Raw genomic sequence first — 16,366 nt, forward strand, 5'->3', positions numbered from 1 at the left:
ATTTTGCAGTGAGGATGCAGGAAAGGTTTTCTTCTGATGACTCTTCCATGAAGGTCATATTTGTGCAGGTGTCGCTGCACAATAGAACAGAGCACCATCACTCCAGAGTCTGCTAAATCTTCCTGAAGGTCTTTTGCAGTCAAATGATGGTTTTGATTTGCCTTTCTAGCGATCCTATGAGCAATACCCTTGGAAAATTTCCAGACCTCAACTTGACCTCCACCATTCCTGTTAACTGCCATTTCTTAATTATATTACGGACTGAGGAAACGGCTACCTGAAAACACTTTCTTACCTTCTTATAGCCATCTCCTGCTTTGTGGGCATTATTTATTTTAACATTCAGAGTGTTGGGCAGCTGCTTAGAGGAGCCCATAGCTGCTGATTGTTGGGACAAGGTTTGAAGAGTCAGGGCTTTGAAATTTGCATCACGTGGCCTTTCCTATCGATGACTGTGAACAAGCCATAGCCCTAACAAGCTAATTAAGATCTGAGACCTTGGTAAAAGTTATCTGAGAGCTCAAATCTCTTGGGGTGCCCAAACTTTTGCATGGAGCTCCTTTCCTTTTTTCCACTCTAAAATTGTACAAAACAAAAGTAATACACTAATCTTGCTTAAAATGTTGAAAAGAATGTTTCATCTTTAACTTTATGACTTTTGGAGATCAGTTCATCTTGTACTTACTTAACTATTCACAGTAACAGAAATTTTGACTGGGGTGCCCAAACTTCTGCATGCCACTGTACACTGCCAGTTACAAATTCCTTCAAAGCTAATTCCACTGCTCAGCACTGCATTTCTGTAACAGTAAAGGCTGATTTATACTTCTGCATAGTAGCTTACGCCACAACCTTCGTAAGTGGCATGCGCCGTTGTGAGCATTTATACCTGTGCGTTGGTGCGTCTGCATCGCTCTGCAATTCACCACCAAAATGCTAGCTGGCGGTGGGGTTTCTATGCCACTGTGTAGTTTCTTCGTGTACTTCAAACAATGGTGACTGAGTTCATCATGTTGGAGTTGGAGCTAATAAATGTTGAACAAGGGTTACTTTTATTGAAATTACTGCAATGCAGAAAAGAGAGATGTCAGAGGAGATGGTATGTCTGACCATTGAACTGATTGAGGCAAAAGGAGGGTGAATTTTCTGTGCTTGTCCAGTCACTGAGAGACATGGAGGAGGAAGAGCATTTAAATATTTTCGGATGTTGGCACATAAATTTGACAATTTGGCTCATCGTCTCCAACCATTTATTTTGCATCAGTGTACACATAGTATGCCTGTAGACAGGAGGAAATGCAATGCTACCAAGCAGACCAATCACAGTTGTTGCGGTCTGAATCGCCGCGACGCGCAGTTACATTTTTGGAGAGGTGCACATCAGGCTATAGCGCAGGGTAGGGCGTAGGGTACAGCGTAGGTTATGCGGCTACGCCGTACCTATGGTGTTTATTTGACGCAGAAGTATAAATCAGCTTTAAATCTATGCACATTGTTATGTAGTAGGAGATTACACCAACTAATGGCTGTTCCATATAAGAAATACAAGCCCAGCAAAGTTAGAAATTGGCAAATAAAAATAAAACCCTCAAAAACAGTATGGTCCAAAATCTGCCAAAAAACCATTAATTATTTAAACTCGAATAAACATTTGAATTCCTTTACCTTGAGTGTGCTATTCTTTGCAGTAAGTTGCTGCTCAAGTTGTGAGACCTGATTTGCTGAGGTCTCACGAAGTTTCGTCAGATTCGCCTGCAGTCGTTGCACGTCTTCAACTAACTGCATTATTTCACGGTCTTTTGCAGTTAATTCAACCTCCAGACTTGATCGTGTTAACACTTCAATAGCTTGTTCCTAATAAAGACGACCCAGAAATCAAACTTAATACATTTGCATCCTTTAATATTTTTATTAAATCATATAAAATAACACACCTCTTGTTCACTAGTTAAGATAGGAGAAAAACGAAACAGATTCTTTCACTGGAATGCAACAGTGATTCCTATCAGCTAAGGAACAGAAGCAAGAGCTTGGTCTTTTCAGCTTACTCTGTCATTTCATATGAACCTATTCCTCTCTCAGTGGGAAAGCATTTTGGAGATAGTGATCATAACTCTATCTTCTTTACCATAACATTGGAGAGGGATAAGAACAGACAAGTTAGGAAAGCGTTTAATTAGAGTAAGGGGAAACATGAGGCGATAAGGCAGGAGCTTGAAAGCATAAATTGAAAACAGATGTTCTCAGGGAAATGTATGGAAGAAATGTGGCAAATGTTCAGGGGATATTTGCATGGAGTTCTGCATAGCTACGTTCCAATGAGACAGGGAAATGAATGGTAGGGTACAGGAACTGTGGTGTACAAAGGTTGTTGTAAAACCAGTCAAGAAGGAAAGCTTATGAAAGGTTCAAAATGCTAGGTAATGATAGAGAGCTAGAAGATTATAAGACTAGCAGGAAAGAGCTCAAGAAAGAAATTAGGAGAGCCAGAAGGAGTCATAAGCAGCCCTTAGTGGACAGGATTAAAGAAATCCCAAAGGCATTCTACAAATATGTTAGGAGCAAGAGAATAGGACCAACCAAGTGTGACAGTGGAAAAGTGTGTATGGAACCGGAGGAGATACCAGAGGTACTTAATGAGTACTTTGCTTCAGTATTCACTGCGGAAAAGGATCTTGGCGATTGTAGGGATGACTTACAGTAGACTGAAGAGGATGTGCAGGAGCTTTTGGAAAGTATCAAGTTGGATAAGTCACCAGGACCACACGAGATGTACCCCAGGCTACTGTGGGAGGCGAGGGAGGAGATTGCTGAGCCTCTGGCGATGATCTTTGCAATGGAGATGTTCCGGAGGATTAGAGAGCTTCAGATGTTGTTCCATTATTCAAGAAAGGGAGTAGAGATAACCCAGGAAAATATAGACCAGTGAGCGTTACTTCAGTGGTTGGTAAGTTAATGGAGAAGATCCTGAGAGGCAGGATTTATGAACATTTGGAGAGGCATAATATGATTACGGATAGTCAGCATGGCTTTGTCAAAGGCAGATAATGCCTTACGAGCTTGATTGAGTTTTTTGAGGCTGTGACAAAACACATTGATGAAGGTAGAGCAGTAGATGTAGTGCATATGGATTTGACAAAGTACCCATGCAAGGCTTATTGAGAAAGTACAGAGGCATGGGATCCAAGGGGACATTGCTTTGTGGATCCAGAACTGGCTTGCCCACAGAAGGCAAAGAGTGGTTGCAGATGGGTCATATTGTGCATGGAGGTCGGTCACCAGTGGTGTGCTTCAGGGATCTGTTCTGGGACCCCTACTCTTCATGATTTTTATAAATGACCTGGATGAAGGATGGGTTAGTAAATTTGCTGATAGCACAAATGTTGGAGGTGTTGTGGATAGTGTGGAGGGCTGTCAGAGGTTACAGCGGGACATTGATAGGATGCAAAAATGGGCTGAGAAGTGACAGATCGAGTTCAACACAGATAAATGTGAGGTGGTTCATTTCGGTAGGTCAAATATGATCACAGAATACAGTATTAATGGTAAGACTCTTGGGAGTGTGGAGGATCAGAGGGATCTTGGGGTCCGAGTCCACAGGATACACAAGGCTGCTGCGCAGGTTGACTCTGTAGTTAAGAATGCATACGGTGCATTGGCCTTGATGAATCGTGGGATTGAGTTTAGGAGCCGAGAGGTAATGTTGCAGCTATATAGGACCCTGATCAGACCCCACTTGGAGTACTGTGCTCGGTTCTGGTCGCCTCATTGTAGGAAGGATGTGGAAACCATAGAAAGGGTGCAGAGGAGATTTACAAGGATTTTGCCTGGATTGGGGAGCATAACTTATGAGAACAGTTTGAGTGAACTCGGTCTTTTCCCCCTGGAGCGATGGAGGATGAGAGGTGACCTGTTGGAAGTGTATTAGATGATGACAGGCATTGATCGTGTGGATAGTGAGAGGCTTTTTCCCCAGAGCTGAAATGGCTAGCACGAGGGGGCACAATTTTAAGGTGCTTGGAATTAGGTACAGAGGAGATATCGGGATAAGTTTTTCACGCAGAGAGTGAGTGCGTGGAATGGGCCACCAGCAACAATGTTGGATACGATGGGCTCTTTTAAGAGACTCTTTGACAGGTATATGGAGCTCAGAAAACCCTATGAGCTATGAGTAACCCTAGGTAATTTCTCAGGTAAGGGCATGTTCAGCTCAGCTTTGTGGGCTGAATGGCCTGTATTGTGCTGTAGGCTTTCTATGTTGCCTGGATTAGGGAGTATGCCTTATGAGAATAGGTTGAGTGAACTCGACCTTTTTTCTTTGGAGCAACGAAGGATGAGAGGTGACTTGATAGAGGTGTATAAAATGATGAGAGGCATTGATTGTGTGGGTAGTCAGAGACTTATTCCCAGGGCTGAAATGGCTGGCACAAGAGGGCACAGTTCTAAGCTGCTTGGAAGTAGATACAGAGGAGATCTCAGGGGTAGGTTTTTTATGCAGAGTGGTGAGAACATGGAATGGGCTGACAGCGACGGTGGTGGAGGCAGATACGATCGGCTCTTTTAAGAGACTCCTGGAAAGGTACATTGAGCTTAGAAAAAAACAGGGCTATGGGTAACCCTAGGTAATTTCTAAGGACATGTTCGGCACAGCTTTGTGGGCCAAAGAGCCTGTATTGTGCTGTAGATTTTCTATTTTTCTGTTTTCCTTCATGACTGACTGCAGAGGCTTGTGCACTGCTTAGAGATCGAGATGCTGCCTTCAGATCAGGGAATAAAATAATTCTAAGGTCAGCAAGAGCTGCATTCTCCCATGCCATCAGAAAGGCAAAGTGAGTGTACTCACAGAAAATCTAAGACACTTTTGTGACACAGGAACATACAGCACAAACGAACCGTATCAGGTCAAAGTCCATCCTGCACTGTCAATGACAGTGACATCTCCCATCTTGATAAGCTGAATCCCTTCTATGCACGACTTGACATAATGAATGATGTGACATTGAAGAAGACCCCCCTTCTCCCCCTAAGGAACATTCATCCTGTCTGGCTGCAACCAAAGTGAGGAGGATCCTAGCCAGGGTGAACCTATACAAAGCTGAGGGGCCAAACAATTTAACTAGTAAGGTGCTGAGAAATTGTGTGGCCTATCGCATAGAGGTCTTAATGGACATCTTTAACATCTCTTTGCAACTGTCCACTGTCCCTGTAGGCTTCAAGGCAGCCACAACAATTCCGGTGGTCAAGCGAACAACAGTAACTGCCCTAAATGATTACCGCCCAGTGGCAATGGACCATATAAAATCCCACATTTCATCTACATTGGACTGCTCAAACCAGTTCATCGATGATACCATCGCCTTGGCCCTTCACTCTGTCCTGTCTCGAAAACAATGCCTCATACGCCAGGATGTTCTTCACTGGCGGGGATTAACACCATCATCCTTGTTGGGACTTAACATGCCTCTCTGTAAGTGGATCTTGGACTTCTTGATGGTAAGACCTCAGTCAGTCCACGTTGGCAGCAATATTTCAGGTTCCATTTTGCTGAGCATTGCTGTTCACACTGCTCACTCACAACTGCACTACCAGATCCACTTCAAATTGCATCAAGTTAGCTGATGATACAACAATAGTTGGCCTCATAGGCAACAGTGATGAGTTGATATACAGAGAGAAGGTACAGAAACTTGTCAAATGGTGTGAGAATACAACCTGAGCCTCAACATGGCAAACCAAAGGAGATAATTGAGGATTTCAGGGAGGCATGGGTTGACAACTCTCCATTGCACAATGGCTCCATGGCTCTGCCGTGGGGAGAGTGAAGAGCACTAAGTTCCTAGGTGTGCACGTCACAGATGTTCTAATATGGACCACAACAGCTCCTCATTAGTCAAGAAGACACAGAAGTGATTGAGGCATGCAAGGCTCCTTGCCCCCTGTCTAATTGCATCACTTTGTGATACGGAAGCTGCCAGGCATTGGATCAAAAGACCCTACAGAGGATAGTAAAAACTACCACCCCCTATCAGTGACGTTTACTGGGAGCGTCGTATACAAAGGGCCCAAGGCATTCTTGAGGATCCCTGCCATCCATTTGACCCACTACCGTCAGGAAGGTGATATAGGAGCATCAGGACGAGGGCTACCAGATTGGATAACATTTTCTTAGCCCAGGCTGTGAGCCTATTGAATACCTAGCTGCCACCGAGGTTTTGTCACTAGGACAGCGATCTGTTTACTGTTTACCTGTGCTGCGCATTTCTTGTGCATTTTGAATTGTATTTTACTATCTTATTTCAGGTAATATTTTGTTTTATGTGTTGTGTGTGATATATGTATTGTGGATGCACCATGGTCAGGAGGAACAGTGTTTTCTTTGGTTGTATATATGTAGAGTCAGATGACAATAAACTTGAACTTCCTCAAGTTTACCTTCCGGCCTAATGCCCTTAGCACCCAACAATCTGTTGATCTTAAATCTAATCAAATTTTGACCTCCGAGACAGATTTCCAAAGATTTATAACCCCCTATGTGAATAACAAAAATTTTCTTCATTCTAATACTAAATAGTGAACCCTTCCGTGCAGCTTTGCTCCAGACTCAGGAAAGTAGTGGAACAGTCTACTCATGCACTTCTGAATCCCCTCAGAATATGAAAACATAAAACATTGTAAATATTCAGCAGGTCCACAGAAAGAGAATCACTATTTCACAGCATCTAAACTAGAGCAAATGACCTAGAAGTTGTTCCTCATGGATAAGCCCCTCAACTCTGCCATCAAGTGATTGAATTTAACCTGCATCACATCCAGGCCAGATTATGTTTTTCCTTAGGCCTGGAGATCACTTTTGAACAGTTTTTACCATGTTGTTGTAACACTATTGAATCAATAGTGGTACAATAAATAGTACAATAATAATAGTACAATAGTACAATAAAATGGGCTCTTGACCATACAAAGGCAACACGAGTGAATCTGCAGATGCTGGAAATAAATAAAAAACACAAAATGCTGGCAGAACTCAGCAGGCCAGACAGCATCTATAGGAGAGGTACCTCCTCCCATAGATGCTGCCTGGCCTGCTGAGTTCTGCCAGCATTTTGTGTTTTGTATTTTCTTGACCATACAATCTACCTCGTTATGATCTTAAAACCATAAGACATAGGAATAGAATTAGGCCATTCAGAGCACATTTTATGAGTAATTAATGCATATGAAAAAGTAATTGCAAAGAGTTCACAAACATTTTCTTGCAACCCTACTTCTTATTGTAATTTATAATTTTATTGCTATGTACTGCAATATACTGCTGCTGCAAAAAAAAATTCATGACAAATGTCAGTGACATTAAACTTGATGTTGCTTCTGTAGCTGTTATAACTTATTCTGCATTCTCTTATTATTTTACCTTCTTCTACACCAATGCACTGTGTAATGATTCGATCAGTATGAAACATATGCAAAACAAGCTTTTCACTGTACCTCAGTACACGTGCAATAACAAACCAATTCCAATATGATCCTGATATAAAAGCAGCATTACTTCTTTCCTTACTCAAATTCTTTAGCAGTCAAAACTAGTATACCAATGTCCAATGAACTGTATTTGCAATTCAATTTTGTGATTTATGAATTATCCTGAATTTCATGACAATTATTTATCTTTATTAGTTTCTTATCACTTAAAAATGTATCTGTTTCTTCTGTTTTCCGACACATTATCATATTTTCCCATTATACGTCATTCTATCCACTTACCCATTCAAATTAATTTCATTACAGTATAGGAGGAGCATTGGCCGCACAGCCAGCATTACTGGCTAAACTTCTTCAACATTAAGAAATTGATGGCACTTTCACTTCTTGACGTTGAGAGCAAAATTCAGCCTACAGTCCAGGTCCGGGATAAGTCTGGCATTGAATAGTCCTAGTTAACACTTGGGGTCACTTTTCCAACCAGCGAGAAATCTTTAACATAAAATATTGCCTTTCACAGAACATTACAGCATAGTGCACACAGTACACACACAAAATGCTCGAGGAACTCAACAGGTCAAGCATAGTTATGGAAAGCAATAATGACTCAGTTTCTAGCCAGGCCTCTTTATCAGAACTGGAAAGAATGGATAAAGAAGCCAGAATAAGGTGGTGGGTAAGGAACTTAGATCTGACATCCTCTTTATACTTTCCTCCAAAATTCTTAAAATTATGCTCACTTGTATTAACCATTTCAATTTAGAAAAACATCTCTGACTATCCATTCTAGCTATGCCTCTTATCAACTAGCACACTTCTATCAAATTCAATTGTAATTGTCATTCAACCATACATGAATATCCATGAACACAGCCAGCATTCCTCTGGGTCCAAGGTGCAAAACACAGTACAAACATTCATAGGCACTTATAAGATAGCAGTAAACATTAAGTCACACAAAAAACTATAGCCCAAGTCCATGAATGTTGTTGGCAAGGGCAAGCCCTAAGCAGTATGCAGAACACAATTCAACTTGTTTTCCGACGAGCAAACACCAACAGAGCATCATGCCACACTGTGTCCAGGGACCAACTCAGATGCTTTCTCTCCTGAGCGGATGCAAACAGGTGATAATGCAGTACATCCACGCTACATCTAAGGCCATGCAGCACCACCAGCATTGGCCCTGCCAATAAACCAATGAACTGGACTTGTAGCATTCCACATTTTACCAATATCCAAAAGGGTCTTGCAATCACAAGAAAAATGATGAAGGCAACCACTTGTTATTAGACGGCACGCTGCCTTCGCAACTGCAGTGCTTCTCTATAGCAGGCAGCAACACAGTCTGCACCAAGTCCAGCTCTTCCAGTTCCTCCACCATTGAGCAACTCAGTGACAGGGTAGACAGCAGTGTCTTGCGATTGTAAAAACAGCCAATAACTTCTTTGGGTGGTCCCATAGAGGCTGCTGTGTCTGAGCATGATGAGCCACCATCTTACCTGATGAGCCTCTCATCTTCATTCACTCCAAAGAAAAAAGACCTAGCTCATTCAACCTATCTTTACAAGACATGCCCTCTAGTCCAGGAAGCATCCTGGTAAATCTCTGCACTCTCTCTAAAGCTTCCAAATCCTTCCTATAATGAGACAACCAGAACTAAAACAAAATTGCAAGTGTGGACTAACCAAGCTTTTATGTATGTCTTTCATATAAATCATCAATACTTGGGTGTTTAGCACTGAGATTTTTTTGGCATCCCCCTTGAAACACCTCACATGAGAATAAGAATTCAGAATAAGAATCAGAATCAGGTTTACTACCACGACAAGTGTCGTGAAATTTGTTAACTCAGCAGCAGCAGTTCAATGTAATACATAATATAGAAGAGGGAAGAAAACTAATAATAAATAAATAAATAAATAAATCAATTACAGTACACTTATATTGATAGGTTAAAAATCATGCAAAAAAACAGAAATAATATATACAAAAAAAAAATGAGGTATTGTTCACGTGTTCAATTTTCATTTAGCAATCAGATGGCAGAGGGGGAAAAAGCTGTCCCTGAATCACTGAGTGTGTGCCTTCAGGCTTCTGTACCTCCTACCTGATGGTAACATTGAGAAAAGGGCATGCCCTGGGTGCTAGAGGTCCTTTGTAATGGACGCTGCCTTTCTGAGACACTGGTCCTTGAGATGTCCTGGGTATCTTGTAGGTTAGTACCCAAATTGGAGCTGACTAAATTTACAACCCTCTGCAGCTTCTTTTGGCCCTGTGCAGAAGTCCTCCCCATCCCACCCCCCATACCAGACCGTGATGCAGCCTGTCAGAATGCTCTCCACAGAACATCTATAGCAGTTTTTGAGTGTATTTGTTGACATGCCAAGTCTCTTCAAACTCCTAAAGAAGTATAGTTGCTGTCTTGCCTTCTTGATAATTGCATTGATGTGGTGGAACCAGGTTAGGTCTTCAGAGATCTTGACACCCAGGAACTTGAAACTGCTCACACTCTCCACTTCTGATCTCTCTATGAGGATTGGTATTTGTTCCTTCGTCATTTGGAGAAGGGAGTCGGAGGATCAGAATGGGAGTGCAGTGGGAGCCACCTTGAATTTTTCTTATTCTCATCAGAGTTAAGAGAGGCGGGACTGTGCAGGCGTGTGACGGTGGGCAGTGAAGCGGGGAAGATTTAAAAAGGGCAGGACTCCTGAATCGGTTTTCGTTTGGAGAAGGAAGTCGGCGAATCAGAACGGGAGTGCGGTGGAAGCCACCTTGAATTTTTCTTATTCTCATCAGAGTTAAGAGAGGCGGGACTGTGCAGGCGTGTGACGGTGGGCAGTGAAGCGGGGAAGATTTAAAAAGGGCAGGACTCCTGAATCGGCTTTCGTTTGGAGAAGGAAGTCGGCGAATCAGAACGGGAGTGCGGTGGGAGCCACCTTGAATTTTTCTTATTCTCGTCGGAGTTAAGAGAGGCGGGACTGCGCAGGCATGTGACGGCGGGCAGTGAAGCGGGGAAGATTTAAAAAGCACACAGCCTTATAGACCGGGCAGCGGAGTGAGCCGGGAGCAGAGTGAAGGCTTAAGGGCTTGGGCTCAACGGGCTTAGGCGGAAGCAGGTGAGGCAAGGTAGGTTTAGGTTTCAGTTTTTCCTGTTACTTGAGGAAAGGGGAAGTATGAGTATGAGGGCAGTTCATTGATTTGTTGTTCTCAGTGTCGGATGTGGGAGGTCCTGGAGTCTCCTAGCCTCCCGGAAGTCCACATCTGCGCCAGGTGCGCTGAGCTGCAGCTCCTAAGGGGCCGTGTTAGGGATCTGGAGCTGCAGCTCGATGACCTTCATCTGGTCAGGGAGAGTGAGGAGTTGATAGAGAGGAGTTACAGGCAGGTGGTCACACCGGGACCATGGGAGGCAGACAAGTGGGTCACGGCTAGGAGGGGGAAGGGGAAGAGTCAGGTACCAGAGAGTACCCCAGTGGCTGTACACCTTGACAATAAGTACTCCTGTTTGAGTACTGTTGGGGGGGACAGCCTACCCGGGGGAAGCAAAAGTGGCCATGCCTCCGGCACAGAGTCTGGCCCTGTAGCTCAGAAGGGTAGAGAAAGGAAGAAGAAGCTGTAGGGGACTCGATAGTTAGGGGGTCAGACAGGCGATTCTGTGGACGCGATCAGGAGACCCGGATGGAAGTTTGCCTCCCTGGTGCCAGGGATTGAGATGTTTCTGATCGCGTCCAAGATATCCTGAAGTGGGAGGGTGAGGAGCCAGAGGTCGTGGTACGTATAGGTACCAATGACTGAGGTAGGAAAAGGGAAGAGGTCCTGAAAGGAGAATATAGGGAGTTAGAAAGGCAGTTGAGAAGAAGGACCGCAAAGGTAGTAATCACAGGACTACTGCCTGTGCCACGCAACAGTGAGAGTAGGAATGGAATGAGGTGGAGGATAAATGCGTGGCTGAGGGATTGGAGCAGGGGGCAGGGATTCAAGTTTCTGGATCATTGGGACCTCTTTTGGGGCAGGTGTAACCTATACAAAAAGGACGGGTTACACTTGAATCCTAGGGGCACCAATATCCTGGCGGGGAGATTTGCTAAGGCTACTGGGGAGACTTTAAACTAGAATGGTTGTGGGGTGAGAATCAATTTGAAGAGACGAGGGAAGAGGAGGTTAGTTAACAAATAGAGAAAGCTAGTAGACAGTGTGTGAGGGAGGATAGGCAGGTGATAGAGAAGGGGAGCGCTCAAACCGAAGATGTAGGGGAGAAGGAAGAAAAAGATAATAAAGTTGATCGCATCATTAGGGATCAACAGAGAGGAAGAGGTGAAGAGTTTCTTAAATGCATCTATTTTAATGCTAGGAGCATTGTAAAAAAGGTGGATCAGTTTAGAGCATGGATGGATACATGGAAATATGATGTTGTAGCTATTAGTGAAACATGGTTGCAGGAGGGGTGTGATTGGCAAGTAAATATTCCTGGATATCATTGCTTCAGGTGTGATAGAATCGGAGGGGCAAGAGGAGGAGGTGTTGCATTGCTTGTCAGAGAAAATATTACAGTGGTGCTTTGGCAGGATAGATTACAGGGCTCATCTAGGGAGACTATTTGGGTGGAACTGAGGAATGGGAAAGGTGTAGTAACACTTATAGGGGTGTATGATAGACCACTTAATGGAGAGTGAGAATTGGAAGAGCAAATTTGTAAGGAGATAGCAGATATTTGTAGTGAGCACAAGGTTGTGATTGTGGGAGATTTTAATTTTCCACACATAGACTGGGAAGCCCATTCTGTAAAAGGGCTGGATGGTTTGGAGTTTGTAAAATGTGTGCAGGATAGTTTTTTGCAGCAATACATAGAGATACCAACTAGAGAAGGGGCAGTGTTGGATCTCCTGTTGGGGAATGAGATAGGTCAGGTGACAGACGTATGTGTTGGGGAGCACTTCGGGTCCAGTGATCACAATACCATTAATTTCAATATAATTATGGAGAAGGATAGGACTGGACCCAGGGTTGAGATTTTTGATTGGAGGAAGGCTAACTTTGAGATGTGAAAGGATTGAGAGGGAGTGGATTGGGACAATTTGTTTTATGGGAAGGATGTAATAGAGAAATGGAGGTCATTTAAAGGTGAAATTCTGAGGGTACAGAATCTTTATGTTCCTGTTAGGTTGAAAGGAAAGGTTAAAAGTTTGAGAGAGCCATGGTTTTCAAGGGATATTGGAAATTTGGTTCGGAAAAAGAGGGAGATCTACAATAAATATAGGCAGCATGGAGTAAATGAGGTGCTCGAGGAATATAAAGAATGTAAGAAGAATCTTAAGAAAGAAATTAGAAAAGCTAAAAGAAGATACGAGGTTGCTTTGGCAATTAAGGTGAAAATAAATCCAAAGGGTTTCTACAGTTATATTAATAGCAAAAGGATAGTGAGAGATAAAATTGGTCCCTTAGAGAATCAGAGTGGACAGCTATGTGTGGAGCTGAAAGAGATTTTGAACAATTTCTTTTCTTCGGTATTCACTACGGAGGAGGATATTGAATTATGTAAGGGTAAGGAAAACAAGTAGGGAAGTTATGGAAACTATGACGATTAAAGAGGAGGAAGTACTGGCACTTTTAAAGAATATAAAAGTGGATAAATCTCCAGGTCCTGACAGGATATTCCCTAGGACCTTGAGGGAAGTTGGTGTAGAAATAGCAGGGGCTCTGACAGAAATATTTCAAATGTCATTAGAAACAGTGATGGTGCTGTTGGATTGGCGTATTGCTCATGTGGTTCCATTGTTTAAAAAGGGTTCTAAGAGAAAACCTAGCAATTATGGGCCTGTCAGTTTGACGTCAGTGATGGGTAAATTAATGGAAAGTAGTCTTAGAGATGGTATATATAATTATCTGGATAGACAGGGTCTGATTAGGAATACTCAGCATGGATTTGTGCGTGGAAGGTCATGTTTGACAAATCTTATTGAATTTTTTGAAGAGGTCACAAAGAAAGTTGACGAGGGTAAAGCAGTGGATGTTGTCTATATGGACTTCAGTCAGGCCTTTGACAAGGTTCTGCACGGAATGTTAGTTAGTAAGGTTCAATCGTCAGGTATTAATATTGAAGTAGTAAAATGGATTCAACAGTGGCTGGATGGGAGATGCCAAAGAGTAGTGGTGGTTAACTGTTTGTCAGGTTGGAGGCCGGTGACTAGTGGTGTGCCTCACGGATCTGTAATGGGTCCAATGTTGTTTGTCATTTACATTAATGATCTGGATGATGGGGTGGTAAATTGCATTAGTAAGTATGCAGAAGATACTAAGGTAGGTGGCATTGTGGATAATGAAGTAGGTTTTCAAAGCTTGCAGAGAGATTTAGGCTAGTTAGAAGAGTGGGCTGAACGATGGCAGATGGAGTTTAATGCTGATAAGTGTGAGGTGCTACATTTTGGTAGGAATAATCCAAATAGGACATACATGGTAAATGGTAGGGCATTGAAGAATGCAGTAGAACAAAGTGATCTAGGAATAATGATGTATAGTTCCCTGAAGGTGGAATCTCATGTGGATAGGGTGGTGAAGAAAGCTTTTGGTATGCTGGCCTTTATAAATCAGAGCATTGAGTATAGGAGTTGGGATGTAATGTTAAAATTGTACAAGGCATTGGTAAGGCTGAATTTGGAGTATTGTGTACAGTTCTGGTCACCGAATTATATGAAAGATGTCAACAAAATAGAGAGAGTACAGAGAAGATTTATTAGAATGTTACCTGGGTTTCAGCACTTAAGTTACAGGGAAAGGTTGAACAAGTTAGGTCTTTACTCTTTGGAGCGTAGAAGGTTGAGGGGGTCTTGATAGAGGTATTTAAAATAATGAGGGGGATAGATAGAGTTGACGTGGATAGGATTTTTCCATTGAGAGTAGGGGAGATTCAAACATGATTTAAGAGTTAGGGGGCAAAAGTTTAAGGGTAACATGAGGGGCAATTTCTTTACTCAGAGTGGTAGCCGTGTGGAATGAGCTTCCAGTAGAAGTGGTAGAAGCAGGTTCGGTATTGTAATTTAAAGTAAAATTGGATAGGTACATGGACAGGAAAGGAATGGAGGGTTATGGACTGAATGTGAGCCAGTGGGACGAGGTGAGAGTAAGCGTTGGCATGGACTAGAAGGGCCAAGATGGCCTGTTTCCGTGCTGAAACTGTTATATGGTTTTACCCTTCCTGAAGTCCATAATTAGCTCCTTCGTATTACTGATGTTGAGTATAAGTTGAACTGACTTTTCTATTTTCCTTTCTTTTATCAATTTTTTCATATTACTCCAAAAATCCATTAACCCTTATTTACCCAACATATTTCCATTGATTTCCCAGCATCCTCAGAAAACACAACACAATTTTTTCCATAATTCCACTGCATTATCAAATAACATCATTATTTTCTAAGCACCCTGCTTATCTCACCTTTATAACTAATATTAACATTCCCCAAAATCTGATGGTAGGTTATCCCATCTAGAGTTTGTAATATTACCTTCCTCTCCTCTTCTTGAGTAACTGGACTACATTTTCAAACTGTGCTAGATAAGTCCCTGGACCGAATGGGATATACCTGAGGTTACAACAAAAAGTGAGGGAAGAGATTGCTGAATCTTTGGTGCATTTCCACAGGAGTAGTAAAAGATGATTGGACGGTGGCAAATGTTACTTCTTTGTTCAACAAAGTGAGTAGGGGTAATCCTGGGAATTCAGACCATTGAATCTTACTTCAGTAGCGGGTAAATTTTTGGAGAAGATCCGTAGAGACAGGATTTACAAGTATTTGTTGAAGCATAGTTTGATTAGGGATTGTCAGCATGGCTTTTGTGAGGGACAGGTCATGCCTCAAGTTTGATTGAATTATTTGAGGATATGACAAAGCACATTGATGAAGGTAGAGCACTGGATATGGTGGAAATGGATTTTAGGAAGGTATTTGATAAGGTTCACCAAAATTAGACTAATACAGAAAGTCAGGGGGCATGGATCCAGGGAAATGTGGCTGTATGGATTCAAAACTGGCTTGCCCATAGGTGGTTCAGATGGATAAAATTCTGTATGGAGATTAGTAACCAGTGGTGTTCCATAAGGATGGGTTAGTAAGTTTCCAAATGGTAGTTCAATTAGAGGAGCTGTGGATAGTGTGGAAAGTTGTCATAGGTTGCAAAGGGACATTGACAAGACGCAGAGCTGGGCTGAGAAGTAGCAGGTGGAGTTCAACCCACAGAAGTCTGCAATGAATCAATTTGGAAGATTGAATTTGAGGCAGAATACAGGGTTAATGACAAGATTCTAACCTGTGTGGATGACCAGAGTGTTTTTGGGGTTCACATGCAAAGATCTCTCAAAATGCAGTGCAAGTTGATACAGTTTTTAAAAATTGTGTTGACCTTCAATAGCTGAAGGATTGAGTTGAAGGGCTACAAGGTAATGTTGCAGCTCTGTAAAACCGTGGTTAGAGTACACTTGGAAAACTGTAAGTGCCACATTACCAGAAGAATGTGGAAGTTTTACAGAAGGTGCAGAGAGGATATTTACTGGGATGTTGCTTCGATTAGAGAGCATGTCTTATGAGGCCAGCTTAACAGAGCTAAGGATTTTCTCTTATGAAGGTAGGAGGATGACAGGTGACTTGACAGAGGTGTACAAGATAGTAAGAGGCATAGATTTAGAGGATAGCCAATTTACGTTTTCCCCCCAGGGCTAAAATGGCTTAAGCAAATGGTGGCATAATACAAGGGGGCCTAATTTGAAAGTAATTGCAAGAAAGTATAGTGGGGATGTCAGAGGTAATACATGGAGTGGTGAGTGCATGGAAGGCCCTATTAGGGATGGTGGTAAAGGCAGATACATAATTTAAGAAAACCTTAGATTGGCACG

General features: G+C 42.5%; 1 protein-coding gene across 5 annotated transcripts in view; it reads right to left on the bottom strand.

Moving 5' to 3' along the window:
• The window catches only part of LOC140731911 (protein CASP-like), a 725,429-nt gene that overhangs the window by 421,301 nt on the left and 287,762 nt on the right, over nucleotides 1–16,366 (bottom strand). For all 5 annotated transcript variants that reach the window (XM_073053890.1, XM_073053887.1, XM_073053886.1 and 2 more), the window contains exon 11: nucleotides 1,666–1,854. In XM_073053890.1, coding sequence (XP_072909991.1) covers nucleotides 1,666–1,854 — 189 coding nt within the window. The remainder of the gene's footprint in view (nucleotides 1–1,665; nucleotides 1,855–16,366) is intronic.

The sequence above is a fragment of the Hemitrygon akajei genome, chromosome 8 (assembly GCF_048418815.1).
Source record: "Hemitrygon akajei chromosome 8, sHemAka1.3, whole genome shotgun sequence".
NCBI classification, from domain to species: Eukaryota; Metazoa; Chordata; class Chondrichthyes; order Myliobatiformes; family Dasyatidae; genus Hemitrygon; species Hemitrygon akajei.